The sequence below is a fragment of the Sminthopsis crassicaudata genome, chromosome 4 (genome assembly GCF_048593235.1).
Source record: "Sminthopsis crassicaudata isolate SCR6 chromosome 4, ASM4859323v1, whole genome shotgun sequence".
NCBI lineage: Eukaryota > Metazoa > Chordata > Mammalia > Dasyuromorphia > Dasyuridae > Sminthopsis > Sminthopsis crassicaudata.
Window position 1 is genome coordinate 438,702,138 of NC_133620.1, and position 22,052 is coordinate 438,724,189.

Genomic DNA, 22,052 nt, shown 5'->3' on the forward strand with positions numbered 1-22,052 from the left:
GGGTATGTAAACATCAGTCACACATACACCTTCTTCAGCAACCAAGAGATAGTCCAAAACCAATTTATTGTCCATTGTTTCACATGTTAGGGAATCCAATGATTCCTACAGGTTTTGAAGTCCTGTAACAGTCTTATCATGTGTCAGAGAATCCAATGATTCCTGAGGGTTTTCAAGTCCAACAATTTTTGATGTCCATGAGTCAAACGCCATAACTGCCAGGTTCTTTCAGTAGTGGGCACAGTCAGCAATGGAACCCCCAATGTTTCTTGGGTCTTCTCCTTCATTTCAAGGGTCTGCTCCGTCTCTCTCCGATGGACAAGGCAAATATGGCTCATTGGTACTCATCCGATTCCTTCTCCATCTGTGGAGATACAAGCAAACCCTCTCCCCCAAGCAGTTAACCTATCTGGTCCCTTCCATTCGCCACTTTCTGGGTCTCTCCACATGACTCGGAAATTATCTAAAGACAGTGGAGCTGCTCACACTAGACACTGTGCTTCCAGTGGGTTATAAAACCTGTCTGCCGGAGCCAATGCATCTTTGTCAAAAATTTAAAAATTAATGGTATAGAGAACTAAATTTAGAAGTTCTCTAGGGTTACCCATGGCTCCCCCTTTCTTTTGTTTTTGGAGGAGTGTCTTAATATCTCTGTTTCTTCTCTCTACTATTGCCTGCCCTTGAGGATTAAAAGGTATGCCAGTGGTATGTAAAATCTTATACTGTGCACAAAAGTGTGCAAAATGTTTAGAAGTATATGCAGATCCATTTTCTGTTTTTATTGCTTGTGGCACACCCATAATTGCAAATGCTTGTATAAGAAATTCAGTGACCACTCGGGCTGTCTCTTTTGCTGCTGGCATTGCAAAAGTGAATCCTGAAAAGGTGTCTACCACAATATGGATAAAAAATAGATGACCAAAAGATTTATAATGGGTCACATCCATTTGCCAAATTTCATTAGATCTCAAACCATGAGGGTTCTTCCCTGGAGGGAGTGTAGGAGCATGGAAAGGAAGGCAAGCTGTATAGGCTTTTAGTATGCTCCTAGCTTCTTCTCTTGTTATTCCAAATTGTAAACATAAAGCTTGGGCAGCCTGATGATATTTAGAATGAGATTCTTGGGCTTCTTGAAATAAAGGAGTATTGGCCAACATGGTTAGAAGGCTATCTGCCTTTGAATTACCATCAAAAATAGGACCTGGAAGTTCACTATGGGAATGGACATGCAAAATATAAATCTTACCTGGATGTTCTCACTCATTCTTGAAGTTCCTTAAAGAGCTGATATATATTGGGGGCTACAAATTTTATTTGGACTGTGGCAATTCTTTGTACCACACCTACAGAATAGGCCGAATCAGATATTATATTTATGTCTCCCGGATAATAAGTAAGAACTAGAATGATAGCATACAATTCATTCTGCTGAGTGGACTGAAAAGGAGTTCTGATTACTCTCTTTATTTATAGTTACGTCATGAGAGTATACAGCACAAATATTATGTTTGGATATATCTTTAAAGATAATTGGTCCTTTAAGAGGAACTTTAGAAACCTTTTCTTCAAGAATCCATCGCCAATTATGTAACAGTCTGATTATCTTTAATGGAGACCTGTGTGTAAAATGTGGAGCCATGGCTAATAAAATTTGCCACTCTGGGATGGTTTCACAGCACACATTAACTTGTGCATTAGTATAAAAGGTGTATATCTTGTCAGGTCTTATCCCAGGTAATTGTACTGCTTGCTTAATGGCCTTTAATAAAATTCTAGCCACAAGCACTGTGTAAGGAATAAGGCTTTGTTCTGGTTGTACTGGGAGGTTCACCCACTCTATCACACTGTCTCCTTGATGAAGGACTGCTGTGGGTGCCCCTTGTGTAGCAAAAACTGATATTTCCAAGGGTGACTTGGAGTGACTCTTTCAACCACATTGGATAAAGCCAGTTTAACTTGTCTCAAAGCTTCTTAAAGCACTGTCTCCCCTTAAAATGTCATATAATGGTTGCAATTGACAGGTAGTCAAGCCTAGCACGGGACGCATCCATTGGATATCTCCTATCAATTTCTGGAAGTCATTTAAGGTGTTTAGCTTCTGTGTTCTTAAGGAGAGTTTTTGTACTGTAAGCACCTTAGGATATACTTTATATCCTAAATATTGAAAAGGAGCATGTCTTTGAATCTTTTCTGAAGCTATGTGCAATTTATAATTCCTTAGTGTTTTTATGTTTTTTTGTAGACATGCTTCTAACATTTGTTCCTCAGGTGTACATCCCAATATATCATCCATGTAATGTAATAACATTACTTTTGGAAATGCTTTTTTACTGGAGTAAGAGCAGCAGCAACATACATTTGACACATACTAGGGCTGTTTTTAATTCCCTGTAGCAAAACTGTCCATTCATATCTTTTATAAGGCTCAGCTAAGTTAACACTGGGCACTGAAAAGGCAAATCTTTTCATATCCTCCTTATCTAGAGGGATAGAATAGAAACAATCTGTAATGTCTATAATCCATAGAGGCTATTCTCTAGGCAACTGAGTAGAAGATGGAAGTCCAGGTTGAAGAGTTCCCATAGTTTCCATCTGTTCATTTACCTTTCTTAAATCAGTCAACATCCTCCATTTTCCAGATTTCTTTTTTACAACAAATACTGGGGAATTCCAAGGACTTAGAGAAGGTTGTAAGTGTCCTTGGTCAAGTTGTTCCTGTACTATGTCTAGTAAGGCCTGAATTTTATCACTACCTAAGGGCCACTGTTCTATCCACACTGGTGTATCAGTTTTCCATTGGATAGGAACAGGTAAAAGTGTTGGCAGGCCTTCAACAGCAGCCCTGCCTAAAAAACCAAAGTACTCATTTTTAACCCTAATTGTTGTAAAATGTCTCTTCCCCACAGATTGATGGGGATTTTTTCAATTATAAAGGGAGTAAAAACTCCTGTTTCACCTTCAAATATCCATCTTAAAGGGGATAGCACTAACTTCAGCTGCTATTGATACTCCTACCCCAGACATGTAGGTGTCTGCCTTAGTCTTTGGCCAGTGACTGGGCCAGTTGGCACCTCTAATGACTGTGCGATCTGCACCTGTGCCCACCAGTCCTTCTAATGGTATGCCATTTATATAGATGGTGAGCATAGGTCGGTCAGCTGTCACAGCTGCTGTCCAGTATATTCCTGGGTTTTGCTGCTTGGACTCAGAACGTGGGTGACTGTCACCAGATTGCTTATTAGGGGTCTGTATCAATAAACCTGATGCTACTACTTCCCCTGGTTGATAAGTCACACATTGTCTACCTGTGTTAGGGATGTTATTTACACACTCCCCAGTTTCCCACATCAGGGTATGGATGAACACTGTCTTGTAAATACTCTCAGGAGGTGAAATGGTCAAGCCTACTGTCCCTGGAGGCAAAGGATCCATAGGCTGGAGAGGAACATATTTAACCTTTCCAGGGGGTATCTCAGTTGTCCCTGCTGCATACCACTCTATCCTCTCTAATTGTAATCCCTTCCTTCCATCATGTTGCTTCCTGGCTGACTGATTATGTAATCCCTTTCTCCCATCAGATGACTTCCTGGCTGATTGGTCATGTCTGGGTTTTGGACTTGGAGGCACTCTCTGGGTGTGGCATCGGCTGCCATCATGCCCCAAGTCTTTTTTGCCTGGGGCCCTGGAGCTGGGCCCCTCATCCGGTTTCCCTGAATCAGTCTACACTCTGATGCCCAATGGAGTCCTCTGTTGCATTTTGGACATGGGGTTTTGGGTCTTGTTCTCCCAGCCTGTTTTCTCACTCTGTCTCTATGCCAACATTGAGCTTTCAGATGGCCTACTTTACCACATTGAAAGCATTGACGAATCTCTCTGGAAGTCCCTTGCCAAAAGAGACCCTGTCTTCCCATGTTGGGGTTTTGGGAAGTCTGCACCATAGCCTGGCTATAAAATGTATTTGTGCCCACTGTGGCACAGCGTCTTATGATCTCCTCTAAAGGAGCAGCCCTATATAGTCCTAGTAAAATCCTTCTACAAACCTCATTGGCATTTTCTTTAGCAAGTTGCCTTACCAAAGTGTCTGTTACTCTATTTTCACCATTAGTCTGTATGACAGCTGTCTGCAAACATGCCACAAAATCAGCAAAGGGTTCATTTGGTCCTTGTACTATTTTTGTGAAGGTCTCACCTTTGTCGTTTTTACTTGGGAGAGAAGCCCATGCTTTGATAGCAACAGCAGCAATTTGCTCAAATGCTGTTGTGGAGTAATTAATCTGTACTGCAATGTCTGCATAAGAACCTACACCTGTTAGTTTGTCACAGGTGATTGGAGTATTAACTCCATTTTGACTATTTTGTTGGGCTTGAATCTTACAAAGCTCACTATATTCAGAAAACCACAACAAGTTTTGTCCAGGTTCTAAGCACACTCTTGCAATGGCTTTCCAGTCACTAGGGGTTAAGACTTCATAAGCCAAATTGTGTATTAACATCTTAACATAAGCTGATGTAGCCTCATAGAGAGTGCAAGCTTTTTTCATGTCTTTAAGGACATCCATATCAAAAGGAGTGTATCTTCTACTTTCTTGGCCTGCAGAATTAAACTGTTGAATCACGGGAAAAATTTGAAGTTTGAAATCACTATCTATTTCTTTTCCATCTTGTGAGGCTTTAAAAATTGTTTTCTGTAATCTAGTTATAGGAGTTGGTGATTGCTGAGGGGGAGGTGCTGATGATATCAACGCCCCTCCCACTACTCCTCCTCCCTCCTTCCCTGAAGGTGGAGTTGATGTGGGCCTATCAATAATCTGCTCTCTAGGCAGAGTTGAAGCTTCTTCTAGAGAATCAGAGTCATCACACCCTAATTCCTCATTTAAGTCCCCTTGCCCTCCGACAAGATTTTTATCTTTCTTTTTTTCCTCACTCTTCCTCTTCTGTTCATTTTTAAAACTTTTCCTTCTCCTATAACTTGCTTGGTAGTTTAAGTCTAATTGAACTACTTTGTATATATAAAATACCTCTGCAGAAATTGAACGGGGCCCATTTTTTGTGTGAAATTCTTTCAGTTGAAGTCCCACTAGCTTCCAATTATCTACATTTAGTTTTTCTTCTTCTAAGAACTAAGGGGACTTCTAAGAACTAAGGCGCATTTTAATGCGCCCAAGAGTTTGTCAACATATACCCAGATTACAAGTAAACTCTGCTCCTCAATTATCTTAATTATACTCTCTATAGCACCACTCCTGGGTGGGGCTGGAGCTGGGGCTGGAGCTGGGTCGGCTGAGATCAAGGAATGTCTTTAGCTAACATCTGCCCCATTTCACCTATAAGAGATTGCTGATTTAGCCCTTAACAAGGTAAGTTCCTTATTTGTCTATTAGAATACTCACCTAATCTCCTGGTCACCAAAGGACTTCAGTGGAGGTAAGGGGCCTGGTCCATGTTGGACGCCAAATGCTAGAACTCTGTCTTCCCAGAAATCAGAGGGAGTCAGGATCACCAAAAATCTTTATTCTTGGTCTTTGGGGTCACTGTCAGGGGATTAAATCTAGCCATCTCCACACCACCTCCCTCTCTCTCCACCTCCAGGGGAATGCCTCAATTTCCTCCTACTACTTCACCCACACAAGTCACTTGTAACGTGCTCTCCTGGCAGTTACAATTACTAGTCTGTCCTAGACCCACCAGAGTACCTTTGACCACTGTCCTTTGCAGTGTGAACTCTACCCGGCTCGCCTCCTCTGAGGCCTTCAAAGGTCTCTGGTCACAATCTCTTGAATCTATAGATTAATAACCGGTAGCTCACTCAAGAACAGCCACGTGTAATCTTAAAAGCCTTTATTATACCTACTCACATAATGCCTTAACTGATGCCCTGACTTGTTGGTTCCCTAGTGAACACCTGGTCAGAAGACCCACGTGTTCACTACCAAACTCCTTACCTCTTTTGGCTACCCATCTTGGCTTGGCCACCCAGGCTAGGAAGCCAAGGTGAAGAACGCCAGGTTAAAGAGAGGTTAAAGTCCCACCGATCCAGCCAGCACAGAATAGTTGGGGAGGGTCAACCTTCAAATATGTTAATAGAGAATTGTCCAATTGGCAATTAGTGTCACGTGCTCCATTATCCAAGTGCATTTGCTCAGTTCTAGCCCTTTACACAGTGGTGTATTAGGGGGTCTGATCCAAGGCAAAGTATCACTGTTACCCTTTCCCCTTAATCTGAGCTCTGCAAATTCCTGACTAGAGTCGTGGTCTGAGCAACAGTATATACTACTGCTGAACTTTGCTTCTATTAGCCAGCTAGAATGCTAGTTTGGTTACAGAATTGTAGTTTCCCTTTGGTCTGGTATTCTTAACCTGGATATCCAGGCTAGTTTAGAAGCTAGAACTGAGCTCTTAATCTACTCCTGTGTCTAAGCCACACAAATGATTGTTTCTGAATTTACTCCTTTCTCAGTACACAGTCCTGAACTGTCCTATGCAGGAACACAGCCCACATTTCAGGTTCTCTTCGTACTCTGGAATTAGGTAATAAGTGCCAAAGTGGGCAGTTGGCACCTGCTCCTGCACTTAGTGCTCTGAAATAGGTCTGGGCTCTCCTCCCGCTGGGCACTTGAGTATTCTATCAGTTGTGTTCTGATCAAACTCCATCCCTACATCTGCAAACTTCTCTGTTTCTTTATGTTGATTTAGGCTTAACAAATAAATCACTGTCTTTTTCTGGATATTTCTTATCAGGAAGGATTCAGTCTGGTATGTTTTCTCTATCTATTTGAAAGCCTCTTACTTTGTAAATTTTAAAGAGATGCTAGCTATAATCATCATTATCATTGTTATTTTTAAGCAGTAATAATCAAAACTGGGAGAAGGCTAAAAAAAGAAAACAATGGATCCATGGAACAAACTAGATAAGAAAGAAAACAAAGCAATTAAAAACAATTGCATAATGTCTGACGCAAGAAGATGAAATGTAAGGACGTTCTTTTTGATTCAAAAACTGAAAAATCTAGAATTGCTTGATAGAAATTAATTTTAGCATAACATATCAACTCCCTAAACTATGTTAATCTCTGTTAATTGAAAACAAAAGGAAAAAAAAAAACCTGTTTGGTAAAAGAATGATTTCCTCCTCAAGTTTGTGAAAAATAAGACAAATCCTAATATGCAGCCTATGTTAATGAAAGGTATTAATTAATTAAAATTAATGAAGAATAATTAATTATAATTCAGAGGAAGAATAGGTAAAATCCTAGACTAAAATTCTACCAGATAAATCTGTCCAGGGCTAATGGGAAATTCTCAAGAATTAAATTTTGGGACAAAATTCCTACAAAGGGGAATTGCCAAGAAAAAGTTGTCTAAAAGACACCAGAGTTGATACTCAAGAAATTCACCAACCAATTGGTTAGTTTCTTTTAAAGGAATATATAGCAGATGGTAGGTAGGCAGGGCAATAATAAGGACATAATTTTTATTCATTGTCCATGCTATTGTTCATTCACATCCAACTCATTGTGACTCCATTTGGGTTTTGTCCTTTCATTCTCCAGCTCATTTTACAGAGGAGGAAACTGAAGTTAATAGGGTTCAGTGGCACATAGTTAGCAAGTTGTCTGATGCTGAATTTGAACTCGGGTCTTCCTGATTCCAAACCCAGTGCCACATCTTCACCTAGCTGCCTCTGGCAGCTCTCAGTTTACCCTTGCTAAATTTAAGATGCCTGATCCAAGTCAGCATAAACCACCAAGCCACTGCCCATATTTGAAAAATCATGAGGAAAGAGTGTAGCACAAGAGGATTCAGGCAAAAGCTGTCCCAGTCTTCCAAAGGGGAATATGGCGCATGCAGATTTAGGGCAGGGACATAGACTCCAATTTCTGGGGAAATTCTAAAGCATCATCAAAAGTACAGTAAACATCTAGAAAAGAAAATGACGATTCCAACATGACTTCATCAAAAGCAAGTGATATTCAACTAAATTTTCTTCCTTTGTTTTCCCCCTAGAATTGCTATACTGGTTAATCAGGTAAAAGTTGTTGAGAGCCAGAACTCTGGAAGGTGTTAAGGGGGAGGAATTGATGAGACAATGGTTACCTAATTTACATATACTTAGTACTTAGCATGGTGATGCAATGGTTCTCTAAGTTCATACATGCAGAGTGTGCTGTAATGAAGTAATTATAATAGAGTATATAAGGACCAACAAGGACTGGAAGAGAGACATTCCATCTTCCACCATCCTGGTGACTCTCCTGCCTCCTGCATTCCTCCATTAAGACCAAGCCCCATCTGAAGATCCACTAGAAAGCTAGCCCAGCCCCAGGCGAAGGAAAGAGGAGACAAAAAAGACTTTGGACTTTATTCCTGACTATTCTTGTGGTGATTACTCTGCTGGGACCAAGGCTGGTCCGAAGGCCCTCCAGAAAGCAAACCAGAACATTACAAGTTGTAGACACAGTTTTCCTAAACTCGGGTAAGTCATTTAGTAAAGTATCCCACAGCTTTCTTATTTTAAAAATGGAGAGATGTAGACTAACTTATAAGAACTTTTATCCAAATAATATGTAAAGTATAGAGATTTAGAGATACTGTCATTTGTTTCAGAATTTTCTGACACATAAATACTTAATGATAGTAAAATATGACAATATAAAATATAAATGTTCATATGTGTATAAATAATAATTAATATTAAAAATAATAAATAAAATCATTTACAGTACCATTCTCTAGGCAATAAATATTGTAGTTTTCTCTATTTAGTGATAAGATCTTTTGGGGGGCTTTGCTTGAATTTTTAAAAATTGATATTTATTCTGTATACCACCACCTCAGTGATATTTTTAATGTCTATGTCATACTCCATCTAATGAAATCTCACACCATCAATTTTCTCATTTTTTGCATGTTTAGAATTAATTTTCTTAAAAATGGAGGACCTTAAAAACCAAATGACCAGTCAAACTCAAAAATTAGTTTTTAATGCACACTTGGCAGATGGTCTCTAATAGAGAACCCCCAAAATATCTGCCTGGTCCAATGCTACTTAATATTTTTTACCAAGGACTTTGATAAAAACTTTGATGACATACCCACTGAATTTGCAAAGTGAAACAAATAATGCATTGGATGACAAAGTCAAGGACCTCAAATATCCTGACAGGACAGAGCATTGGATTATGAAGGTGTTTGAGATTCAATGTAAATTCCCCCATTTAGTGGTATACTTAGAATTCAGCATGTGTGAAAAAGATCTGATTGTTAGTGGTCTGCAAGCCCCATATATTATCAATGTAATATGACAACCAAAATAAAACAAAATCTATTTTGATCACTGGTTTCAGTAAAAGAGTCAGGGATAAGGAGAGAGAGTCACTGTACTTTGCTCATGATTTTTTTTTACTACTGTTTTTAGCTTTGGACATTACAGACTAGTGAGTAACTGAATCAGTTACTTCTATCTATGACTTCCAATTGTATGTAATGTTCATAGGAAATAGTGACATACTGAGTGTCCACCCAATGAGTCTTCATGCAATACTTAAAGATAAATGTAGAGACCATAGGTTCCAGATCCAGCCTTCTACTTGGTTTGAAAAAAAAATCAACATTAGAAATACAAAATGAGAGAAATATGGCTAGAAAGCAATCTGTCTAAAAAAGACTGGGTGGTCTTTTAAGAGTGCAAAATTAATGTGGGTCAACATTGCTGCATAGCTGCCAAGGGTAATTCAGTGTTAGGTTTAATTAAGAGAAACATAGTGCCCAAAATGAAATGAGAAGCAGGACAGTTTCCACAATGACCTCAACACTGATTATAATAACCTTGAAAGGCTCCAGTGCTTTCTAATCACTGTAGCGTCCAATCATAACTTTAAAAAACTGATAATGAAGCTCGCCTTCTACCCCTCGGAAAAGAAATAGAATGAAACATAGGTTTTCAGGTGTGATCAATCAGTTGATCATAACGACTACAAGAGATGGTTTCTACTTATAGATGAAGTGATACAGTGGGCAATTATAGAGAGCCAAAAAATTTAAAAAGGGAAAAAATAGCAGTAATAGAATATCAACACCACATAGAATTAAACAATAAGAAATCCAAAAGGGACCATAATTTGAGCGATTTTTTTTTACTGCCTTGGGTATATTTAATAAGTACAATTAAAAACTACCAAACAGAAATTCACCATTTCCTATACAATCATCTTTCTTTGTTTTTTTATGGAAAAGTTTTATTGATAATGGTTAAGTTCATAACTTTTTAATGAGGAAAAAGGAAAACACCAGAGAAAGAGAGAGAGAAACAGAAGGAAGACAAGATAAACACAGAGGCAGGCAAAAAGAGAAAGAGAGAGACAGTGTGTTCAGGACTTGGAAAGATACAGTAATGCATTCTGTCCTAGGCAAATGATATGTGGAGCACTCACTTTAGTTCCAGAGATGGGTACATGTTAGGAAGGGTATTAGAAAGCTGGAAAAATACAGGAAAGAACAGGAAGTGTAATGAAGGATAAAGTGCAGGATCACAATATACAAGCTTGGTTGAAATCCTCTCTCCTCTCCCACTTTCTATTTCTGCTGTCTCTCTGTCTCCCTCTGTCTGACTCTGTCTCTTTCTCTTTGTCTCTCTGTCTCTATCTCTGTGTCTCTCCTCTCTTTTTGTCTCTCTCTCCTCTCTATCTCTGTCTTTCTGTGTCTGTCTCTCTCTCTCCCCTCTGTCTCTGTATTTCTCTGTCTCTATCTATCTACCTAAATCTATATAGATATATATCTAGATATATACCTATTTCTGTCTCAAGATTAGTAAGCAGGGGCAGCTATTTGGTGCAGTGGATAGAGCACCAGCCCTGAAGTCAGAAGGACCTGAGTTCAAATGTGATCTCAGACACTTAATATTTCCTAGTTGTGTGATCCTGGGCAAGTCACTTAACCCCAATTATCTCAGGAAAAAAAAAAGATTAGTAAGCACAAGAAGGATGACCATATACTTGAGAATGATAAGGAGGGAATTCTTTTTCAGGTATAATTTCATCAAGAACCATTTAAGGTTCCTTCACCTTTGAGATTCTGTAATTCTGTGGCCTCTGGAAATCTCTCTCCTTCCAGATAACTTCTCCCTGAAGTAATGCTGGAATTATACAAGTCTTCTCTTCAAGTCAGATATTATTCCCATTTTACAACTGAGAAAACTGAGACAGAGATTAAGGATCACCCAACTAATAAGTCTCTGAGACTGGATTTGAAGTCAGGTCTTTTTGATTCCAAGTCCAACGACTCTTACCTACTATTCTACATCCCTGTCTGGGGAATCAGAAATGCTCTTCTGGAAAATAGCTCTCCATCTTATTCAACTCCCCCCTTGTCCAAGACTCACACCACCCCCACTGGTTCTCTTATTACCAAAAGTGGATGTACATTTATTTCCCATATCTGGAGTGACCTTGGGATAAGAAGCCTAGGAACAATGATGAAGTTGTCACTGCAAAACTGACCTTGCTTAAAAGGGGAGGAGAAATCCTGTAATGAGAAAGAGAAACAATTTGGTAAAAGCCCCGTGTTCCAAGGCAAAGAGGAGGACCCAAGAGCCTATCTATCAGTGGGACATGAAACAAGCCACCTTTTGACCAGCATCCAGGCTTGCTCATAGGACTGCGAGATTCTGAGCTGAAAGGTACTCTCTTTTGACAATTTAACAGGAGTTAGTTTTGGGGGTACATGCATGGGAGATGTGGCTGTGGTTGGATGGATGTCCGGGAGAGGCTTTTCTTCTTGGCCCCCTATTTTACTTTTAGTTTAAGGGGAGCTAGAGGTCCTCTAGGAATAAATGCAAAGGAAGGAATTGGATGAGACTAAAAACTAGAAGGGACTTTTTTTTTTAGGATCATCTTGAACAAACCTCAATTGACACCTGAAGTTCTCTTTAATACTTTTGGCCTGTGCGCCATTCTGATGTTGCTTGATGTTCTATGATAACAGGGAATTCATTATCTGTGCTACCAGTCTGTTCCAATTTGGGCCATCTCCAACCATTTAGGAAAGTTTTCCCTTAGAGCGAGCCAAAATCTGATTCTCTGCAACCTCCAGATCTTGCAAAGCCTGAGTCTAGCTTGGGACTCCTCTTACAGATCCCTTTGAAATCATAGTAGGTCCGCCAGACTGATCCCAGGTTCTCTGACTTCATCAACAGTTTTCTATCAAGAGGTATTTGGTACTATGCTACCAGTGAATAAATGGAGCTGTCTGGTGACAGGAGCAGGAGGATTTCTGGGTCAGAGGATTGTTCGCCTCTTGCTGGAGGAAGAACAAGAGCTGGAGGAAATTCGCCTCCTGGACAAAGTCTTCAGCCCTCAATTACTACTGGAATTTTCAGGTGAGTAAGCTTAATAGTTCTGGGTATGTTCTTGTGGGATTTAGAGTTAGGAAGAGTTGAGTTCAAATCCCACCTTAGACACTTAATAACTGCAAACCCAGGCAAAGCACTGAATCTCTCTGTGCCTCAGCTTCTTCACATAAAAAACAAGAGGATTAAACGCAATGGCTTCTAAAATTCTTTTTAAATCTAAATCTATGCTTGTGAGCTTATCATTCATGTTGGAGAGCCTCCCAAATAACCATGGGCATTAGACCTAGGTGAAACATGCTATTCATTCATTTGATTTCCAAAGACCCCACAAAAAGAAAAATCCTATCAAAGAGAGAAAGGAATGTTGGAGAGAATGTCCAGAAACCTGGCTTTTAGCCACAACTCTGTCACTATGAACTGGCGCTCAGTTTCACCTTTATTAAATGGAAGAAAAAGGGGAACAACAACAGGAGGAAATAAAGCAAACAAACAAAAAACAAAAACAAAACCCTAGAGTGTCAGATTTGGAAGTCCCTTACTGTAGCAGGAAACAGGAATCCATATAGGCTCGGGGAATATTCAGGACAGAAAGAATCTTCTAAATGACTTACTAGATTAGCTAATTTCTCATTCCTCCATTTAATTTTATTCTTTATTATTTCACTTTAATAAAGGTGAAAAGAGAATAGTGAATAAAATTATAACCAGAATGTGTTAACATTAGAGGGCCTGGTTAAAAAACTGAAACACTAGACGACAAACTTCACTGATGAGCTAAAACTTAATCTTGTTTTTCCTCACCAGAAAAATCCAGATTTGGCTAAAAAGGGGAGAATAAATTTTATAGCTAAGCTTCACTAGTTAGCACTTTTAAAAAATAAATCTCTGTGGCACAGAGCAAAAATTGAACAGTTTCTGACACTGGGTTTTTCAAAGATTTTTTTTTAACCTTTTCCCCTCTCACACCCCAGCATGTCCCTAGATCCTCACGACTCTTTGAGGGAGGCAGGACATTTGTTAGCTCTGCTTGATAGATAAGAAAATTAAGACCCTATTAGATACGAACTTACTTGCAGAGCTGATTGTGATCTAACCATCAATAGAATCCAGCTCTCCTAGTTTTCTGTGATCTGAGTTAGGTCACTTTTTAAATTTGTGCAAATGACTGGAATATGAAATACCTTGGTTTGTCCTTAATAAGGGGAAAAGGTAAGGTACTTTGGAGTCCCCTAGGCCATGGTATTTCCTCATTCTGCTGAGCTGATGTGTTTTCTCTGTTCAAGTAGATGATGACTTGCTTGTTTTGGTGCTAGGGGAAGGGGAGGTGTCAGAGATAATCTTTCAAGTTGTGTTCTAATAAGAACGGTAACCTTGGGAATGGGTGCCAAGGACCCTATCTCTCTCTTTTCTCAGCTTCTTGCTGCTTTGGCAGAGTGCTAAATAAATAGCAAACACTTATGAAATCCTTGCCCTTTACCTTTTTCTTTTCCTTGAGCACAAAAAGCACAATATGCTTACTTCCCATTATTTCTCCTCATAAGCATAAAAACGCAACATTCACTTAAAGTACCCGTACTTCTATGAAGAAATATGCCAGAGAGACTCAGGTTTCTGAGTTTCAAGGCACTGGAACTGATAGCCAGGCTAGAGAGAGTTGAAGGGTGGATGGACAGCAGCGAGAGGTCACATAGATAGAGCTGTGCTTGTGGATACTGCAGAGTTCTCTGTAGTACTGTTTAAATTTTTTTATTTTTCAACAAGCCTTTCCACCTTTTAATCACTCTAAAAGATTAGTTATGGTCTGTATGATTATCCCTCATTTTTTTAACCAGCACTATGATTTCCCTGATATAAGGAATTTCTAATGTGTGGGAACTCTCTCTACCAATGGAGATTGCATCTAATTTGTAATTTTTTTAGTCTAAAACCAGGGCTTCCAAATATGCTGTGAACTTTTGCATTTTAAATTTTTTTTTAGAATTTTTAGAATATTTTCATAACTATATTTCCCTAATGGTGTTTAATGGTTTTATAATTACGCATATAAAAATGGTTTCTTTTTAAGTTTCTTTTTGTGCATTTGAAAACATTATTCAGAGAAGAAATCCATTGTCTTTACCAGACTGCCAAGGGGTCCAGGACACAAAAAAACAAAAAGTTAAGAACCCCTATTGCTTGGGCAGTAAGAGACAGATTGATTTGCTCAGTCTTACTCTCCCAGGCAGCTCTTGAAGACCCTAGTCTTCCTATCTTGAGGTTCCTCCACATCCACTGTTACACACTGCTTCTCATGCCAGGCAATTTTGTGGGTGAGGAACTGATAGCAAGTAAGGTCAGATAAGGATCCACATCCCACAGCAAGTTAGGATTAGTTCTGAGAACTCCCCTTCTTTCCCAATTGTTTCCTTCTATTGTGATGCCGTAGAAAGTGAGGCAAGATAAAGATTATAGAGATAAGTAATAGGCCCACGCCAGGGGCCAAGTGTTGGCAATATCACTAGCTTCTGCCACAAAAAGATGAAAGGGCTTCCTGACATCGGTAAAGCCTTGATAAGGGTGGTCCTGAGAACTGTCAAAAGGCAAATCAAACCCTGTCCCACTGTATGGAATTAAAGGGGTTTTGCTATCTCAGCAAAAGAGGGGATCCATAATCTACAGTATCCAGCTGCCCCAAGAATTCCTGAACCTGCTTTTTAGTAGTGGGGGCCGGAATAGATAAGATAGCCTGGATACGTTCGCAAGACAGGGCCAGATTTGAGACCATAGCCCAGATAAGAGACCTTGAGAAGCTGAGCCTTCTTAGCAGAAACCCTGTAACCTAAGGACTGAAGGAGTTGCAGAAGGGCACGAGCTGCCCACAAGCAGAGGGACTCATGGGGCAGTGAGTCAGCAGACCCAGGCTTACAACAGGCATACTGGTCTGAGCCTAATGACTGCCGGGAAGTACCCTTAGAGAAATTGTTTGCTTCTCTCATGGCTGCCATGACTGCCTTGGCGCCCTCTTTACCCGCTTCCTTAGCTGGTGCGTCTCAGGTATTAAAGACTTGCAGAGCTATCTCGACTAGCTGAGATGGATAACTTTCTGGGTATGTCTGGAGCAGATTTCTGACAAGTGCAACATTCCCAGATCTCTAGTTCTGGGGAGCTTCAGGGTCTCTAGTGCTACAGGATGGGTAAGCCTCATACAAACGCTCCAGGGGATTCCTCTGCACCCTGAATAACTTCAGAAATCTTAGTCATGGGAATAGGCCTCCTGGCTGCAGCTTAAGACCCTGGAGAAGATGTCTGTAATAAGCAGAAAGCGCAGTACGACCATGATGGGAGTTAGGGTCCCAGGAAGGCCTCTCAGAGGGAAAGCTAGCTTCTACCTGATTGTGATGTTCCTCTATGGATCCCCCACTAGATCCAGCACAGCTTTCCTAGTCTCAGCTTAATCTTATCTCTCTCCCCGGAGTGAAGAGGATAGTGAAGAGCTGTTGGCAATCATCCCACGTGGGCTGGTGGGTGTGAAAAACAGACTCAAGAAGGTTAATCAAGGCTTGTGGTTTCTCAGAGAAAGGGGGATTTTGAGTTTTCCATTCATAAATGTCCTTTGTAGAAAAGGGGACATAAACTATGAGCCCGCCATTTCCCCTAGGGGCAGAACAGGATTGGGGAGAACTGGGGGTGACTGGACAGATCCCAAAGCTCAGGTACAAGAGGCGAGAGAGATAGAGGAGATGAAGGGCTGGGCAGAGTGGGAAACGGCACAGGGGAGACTGGAGGCAGTGGGGCGGGAGCCAGTTCTTCTGTGCTGGCTTTATCGAGCTCCTGTGTGCAGGGGGGAGAAGAAGAGGAGGCTGGGAGGGGGGGGGGGAGTGGGAAGGAGAGGAAGAGAAGCAGACAGGCCTGGTGCTGAAAAGCCAGGCCCAGGAGCCTTCAGTCCCTCAGGCAGCAATTCAGGTGGGGGTGGGAAATTTCCAGGCAAAGATGGATATAATCCTGAACCAGTGGGGGAGGATTATCTAAGGGGTCTTCCAGAGAATCCTGTAGGACTTTCATCCCCAGTTCTGTTTGAATAGCTGTCAGTTGCACCCTTCCTTATCTGCCCTCTGGTATGGGGTGACCTGACTGAATTCCATTTGTCAGGGTCACAGCTCTCAGCCAGGAAGGCGGGGTAAGAGATGACTTACAGCCAAACATCAATCAATGTAGGGATACTTCTCTGAATGGCCAGGCTCACCACTAATTACCTGGTCTGTCTCAGTTTACTCAGAAAATGGTCACCATAATAGCCTTTACCTTAAAAGTTGTAATAAATCAAATGCTACAGCATATTTAGAGTGCTTTGCAAACCTTAAAATGCTGCATAAACGCTACCTATCTTTAATATTAGATAAGATTTGAAAAATTACAAACTTCAGGTAATAATCAATTTATCAATTAGACTAATAATGAATTAATTGATTAGTAGTGAAGTGCCTTAAGTACCTCCTGAAAGGGAATCCTTGACAAGTCAAACTCAATCTTGATTGGTGGACAGTTAATGAAAAGGTGGGCAAAACTACAGCTGAAAAGGGGGCTTGATGATGAAGGTCAGCACCCTCCAGCAATCTGGAGAGGGGAAGTCATTTCAGTCCAGACCTCTCTGGCTGGTTTTTCCTTTATGAGCTGAGTGGCCCTAACCTCCAACGGAGTGGACCAAGGACAGGGATTTCTTCCCTCAAAGTAAGAGCTCACTCACTGAGACCAGATTTTATTTAAACTCTAAACAGACATTAGTCCTTGTAGATGGGTCTCCCAAAGTTGAGGAGCACATGCCTTGAGGACCAGGAGCAATGGCATCACTAGCCATGCCTTTCGGGAACTGACCCACTTTAGTAGAGTTAGGTTTTTTCAAGAAATAAAAGGAAAAAGGATGGATCACAATTAATTATTAGATACTAATATTATAATATTAATTTCTCTCATATCTTCACCTTGTCTCCTGCTTGGAATATCTCCAGGGGTTAGAATTTGGATATTCTGGAGTAGCCTTGGACAAACTAAAAAAATTAAGGGAGAGAAGGGCACGAAAGCACCTTTGGATTATCTGGATATATCCTAGGGACAAAGCAGCAGAGCTGGCTCTCAAGGAAACCGGGGAAAGAGCAACCGGCTTTCACTCACTTCCCTCCCTCGTTCCATGTGATTCTCCCAATCATTTCTTACCTCCATTCCCATTTGCCCGCCTCCTAGTCTTTTTCTCCTCCTCCTCTTAATGATTTCCCCTTCTCTGTAACTCAGTGTTCCCTATCTTTTCTATCTCTACAGTCTGTTCAACCACAATCAGGTTGTAATGTCAATTTGACCCTGCTTGAGAACAAAGGACAATAGGCAAACTGCCTAGGCTCAATATCCACTTTTTACAGCAGGTCCCTCGTTCTTCTTCCTTTTAGAGGTGCTCATCTCATGCTCCAACTTCTAGTTTCAGAGATCATGGAGGTCTTCCGTGCAGCAATGGGATGATAATGATGATGAGTCCTCCATTTTCAAAGTCAGCTTTTCCATTGGTCCTTAAAGGAGTGATTGCAGACATCCTTGGGGTTGTGAAAATGGTCCCTACTAACCCACCTTCTATTCCTGCAGAGCTCAAGCACAAGACCAAGGTGACTGTGCTGCAAGGAGACATTCTAGACGAAGAGCTCCTCCACAGCGCCTGCCAGGGAGTCACTGCTGTAATTCATAGTGCATCCATCATTGATACGGGACTATGGCGAAAGAAAGACATCATCATGAATGTCAATATGAAAGGTATGAGGGCTGCTGAGGCTTGTGTGGTGTCTTCCCCTACTGTAGCATGCTACCATCTTGGGAGATAGAGCCCAGTTCAACAACCCCAGTCCATCATATCCCTTAATCAATCATCAATCAATCAATATTTATTAAACACTTATGAGGCAGCTAGATGAATATCAGTGGATAGAGCATTAGTCTGGAATTGGGAAGATCCAGCTCAGCAACCCCAGTCCTTTCATCATATCCCTTAATCAATCATCAATCAATTAATCAATATTTATTAAACACTTATGAGGCAGCCAGATGGATCAATGGATAGAGTATTAGGTCTAAAATTGGGAAGACCCATCTTTAATGTTCAAATATATACACAAAATAATTAAGTTACTGCAGGATGGGAATGGGCCACTCTCACCACAGTCATCAAGATGGAAATGTTCACTTACCTAATTGATCACAATATAAAGGGATGATTGTGCATTTCTATTTTTAAGCCTTTCCAGATTGATTCTACCGAGGTTTCCAGAGCTCAGAACTTTGGGTACCTGGGGATGCTTCACAGTAGATCTCTTTTCATATAATAATTAGCATTTCCATGGTTACCCAGGAATGTCCCCTGGGACTAAGTGAACAAACTTCCATCTCTCTGCCCCAACCCCAATCCAAGAAACTAAAGCTCTCTCCAGAAAATCACTGCAAAATTTCCCTGCAAATCAAGGAATGAAAATCATCTTGCCCACTCTTCAGACACATTCACACATAAAAAACAACTATTCCTTCACAGCTAAGAAGTCTGTTATTTTCAAGGAGCTCATTTCAAGGCTCCCAATAGATTCCCCAAAAATAATAGTGTTGCTGTCAATTGTTCCAGTCGTGTCTGACTCTTCATGACCCACTTGGGGTTTTGACCATAAAGGTGCTGCAGAATTTTGCTATTTCCTTCTCCTGGTCATTGTCAGATGAGGAAACTGAGGCAAAAATGGTTTAAGCTGGATTTAAATTTAGGGCATCCTGACTCCAGGATCTAGGCCAGGGAGACCTTAGGGATATCACTACATCTTCTAGAAGCTGCACCCCATTACTAATTAGTTTTTTGATTTCTATGTAAATTCATGTTGAACTGGCAGTCCCCTAAAAATGTCAGATCCTTTTTCACATGAATATTCTGTATGTGTACAGTTGTTTTTAACTCATTTGGAACTTTATATTTATCCCTATTAAACTTCACTATATATGCTCCAGCCTGGGGAGACTTTTTTTTAAGATTCTCATTATATCATCTGATTTGCCTTCATTTATCCCTATTAAGTTTCATTTATTAGATATGATCCATGATCCAGGCTGGAGGGACAGTTTTGTTTTTAGAATCTTATCATGTTATCTGCTTTGCCTTCATCCAAACAAATAAAATGAACGTTACAAAGTGAAGCATAAAGCTCTGAGTAGTGTTAGGTTGATATACCTTGCACCTTTCCAGGTCCTATCTTTCTAGTCTTTTTTTATACTTCACTCCTCACTATGACCCATGATGCTGGCCTCCTGATTGTTCCACAAATAAAACACTTCCTTTCTCTGTTCCGGGAACTTTCTCTGACTGTCCTGACATGTCTGGGATGTTTTCCTTCCTCAACTCTATTAATTGCTTTGGATTCCTTTAAGTCCCAACTAATCTCCCATCTTTTATAAGAAAGCCTCTCCCAACTTCTCAATACTAATTAATGCTAGCCTCCCTTTAGCTAATTATTTCCTATTTATCCAGGATATAGTTTGCTTTGTATATATTTGCATATTTTCTCCCCCAGAAAATTGTAAACTCTCTGAGAGCTGGAACTGTTTTCTGTGTTTCTGGTAACATAAGATCATGGCACATAACAGGTGCTTAACAAATGTTGAGATTACCGGCAAATAGTAGGAAAATGCTGGAGCTCAGAAGAGAAAAAAGGGCTGGATATGTTGATTTGGAAGCCCCCAGCAAAGAGATAGTTAGATCTATGTGAGCAGATGATATCAACAGAGAGAGAAAAGGGAAGACAATACCTGACTTTTTTATATCAATCATTACTCTAATATCTGTTCATTTAATCACTTCTTAGTCTTTTACTACCTCAGCCTAAATTTCCTCAAAAATCTCAGATTTTGACCAGTAACTGACAGCTAAAAAACACTATGTCTATGGCACTTCCCTGAGATAAGTGTACAGCAACCAATTTTTCTAATTAAATAAAAGAAGTTGGGTTGTTAGTTCTTAATGAAACAACAGATGGGATATATAAGCCAACTGTAACTGTGATGCATTGGAGCTGTAGCCAATATGGAAAAGTCTGAGTCGTGCTTGCTACGACTGACTTTGTCTTGCCCACTTGAGAGCCTTCCTCTGAGACCCTCGCCCTTACCATCTGCTTCCTTACCAGGTACCCAGCTCCTGCTGGAAGCTTGCATCGCAGCTGACGTACCTATCTTCCTCTACACCAGCTCTGTGGAAGTGGCCGGCCCCAACTCCTACATGAAGTCCGTCCGCAATGGCCATGAGGACGACCTCCTTGAGAGCAAATGGAACAATGCTTATCCCTACAGCAAGAAGCTGGCCGAGAAGGCCGTGCTGGCAGCTGATGGGCAGCTTCTTAGGAATGGCACCATCCTGCACACCTGTTCTTTGAGACCCGTGTACATCTATGGGGAGGGGAGCATTTTTCTCCAATATGAAATAAACTGTGCCCTTAAGAATGATAAGACCTTTGCAAGGAAAAGTGAGGGTTCCATGGCCAACCAAGTGTATGTTGATAATGTGGCTTGGGCACATATCCTGGCACTCAGAACCTTGCGGGACCCTGAGAAGGCCCAAAGCATTGGGGGTCATTTCTATTACATCACTGATGATACACCCCCCCAGAGCTACTCTGATTTTAACTATGAAGTGAGCAAGGAATGGGGCTTCAAACTGGGCTCAAAAATAGGCATTCCTATAACATTATTATACTGGGCAGCCTTCATATTGGAGATGATAAGTTTCATGCTATCCCCTATTTTGATTTATGAACCTCCATTCAATTGCCATTTGATAACATTGACCAACAGTGTTTTCACCCTTTCCTATAAGAAGGCCAAGGAGGATTTGGGTTATGAGCCTCGGGTCAGCTGGCTTGAAGCCAAAAAGAAAACAAGTCAGTGGATAGGCACACTGGTGGCAAAAAACAGAGAGAATCTGAAGATAAAGGCCCCCTGATCTGGACAGGGAACATGGGGCGGGGCTTCAGGGCATCACTGCTTTCGGCCCTTCCCTTCATGAGACATTTGTCCAGTATCTCCCCTACTTAGTAAATTTCTGGCCATGTCTCACTAGCATCCTTTTCTTCCTCCCCCCCCCAATGAAACCCTGAGAAGACAGGCTGAAAAAATGAAATGAAATGAAATACAAGTTCATTTATTCACTTTGAAGGTTGATTTTAAAGCCACACATTTTTGCTCTGAAAAGAATGTTGTTATAAAATAGCAAGGTGTCTATGGCTTCCTGTTTCTTGGGTCTCTATTCTACTCATAGTATAGCACACTTTTGTGTTTTTAAACCTTTTTCATATTAATCTGTACAAAATTTTAATTCATGTTTAATAAAGATGATGAAAAATGTCTAATAGTTCTATTTTGCCTGCACCTAGGATTTAAGATAACTCCTGCCCAGACTTTCTTCCATTGCCAGGAAAATCAAATGTCTGCCCTTACCATACTAAAGAATGGAGTTTCATCTCTATTTTAGACTCAATCCTTGGCAGAGCACCCCAATTACCCAGATTTTATTTTAAAGAATTTTAAAAAAGCTTATTTTAGTCTCACTTTGAGACTCTTCTGGGAGCAAATATGTATGTCTCTCCATAAATCTGAGTAAACATCCCCCAGCTCTCATAAAAGTCCACAAAGTTGCAATGTATTTTGGTAATAGATTGGTCTTTATTTT

General features: G+C 40.6%; 1 protein-coding gene across 2 annotated transcripts; it reads left to right on the plus strand.

The window, feature by feature from the left end:
• Positions 1-8,224: 8,224 nt before the first annotated feature.
• LOC141539869 (3 beta-hydroxysteroid dehydrogenase/Delta 5-->4-isomerase-like) lies at positions 8,225-21,725 on the plus strand. 2 transcript variants are annotated; one of them, XM_074263236.1, is made up of 5 exons: positions 8,234-8,473; positions 11,110-11,674; positions 12,191-12,373; positions 17,954-18,118; positions 20,515-21,725. In XM_074263236.1, the coding sequence occupies exons 3-5, from the start codon at positions 12,217-12,219 to the stop codon at positions 21,324-21,326; spliced, it is 1,134 nt and encodes a 377-aa protein (XP_074119337.1). In that variant the 5' UTR covers positions 8,234-8,473; positions 11,110-11,674; positions 12,191-12,216; the 3' UTR covers positions 21,327-21,725. The 2 variants fall into 2 exon arrangements, with proteins under 2 accessions (XP_074119338.1, XP_074119337.1); XM_074263237.1 differs by lacking the exon at positions 11,110-11,674 and having other exon boundaries at positions 8,225-8,473.
• The last annotated feature ends 327 nt before the right edge of the window (positions 21,726-22,052 follow it).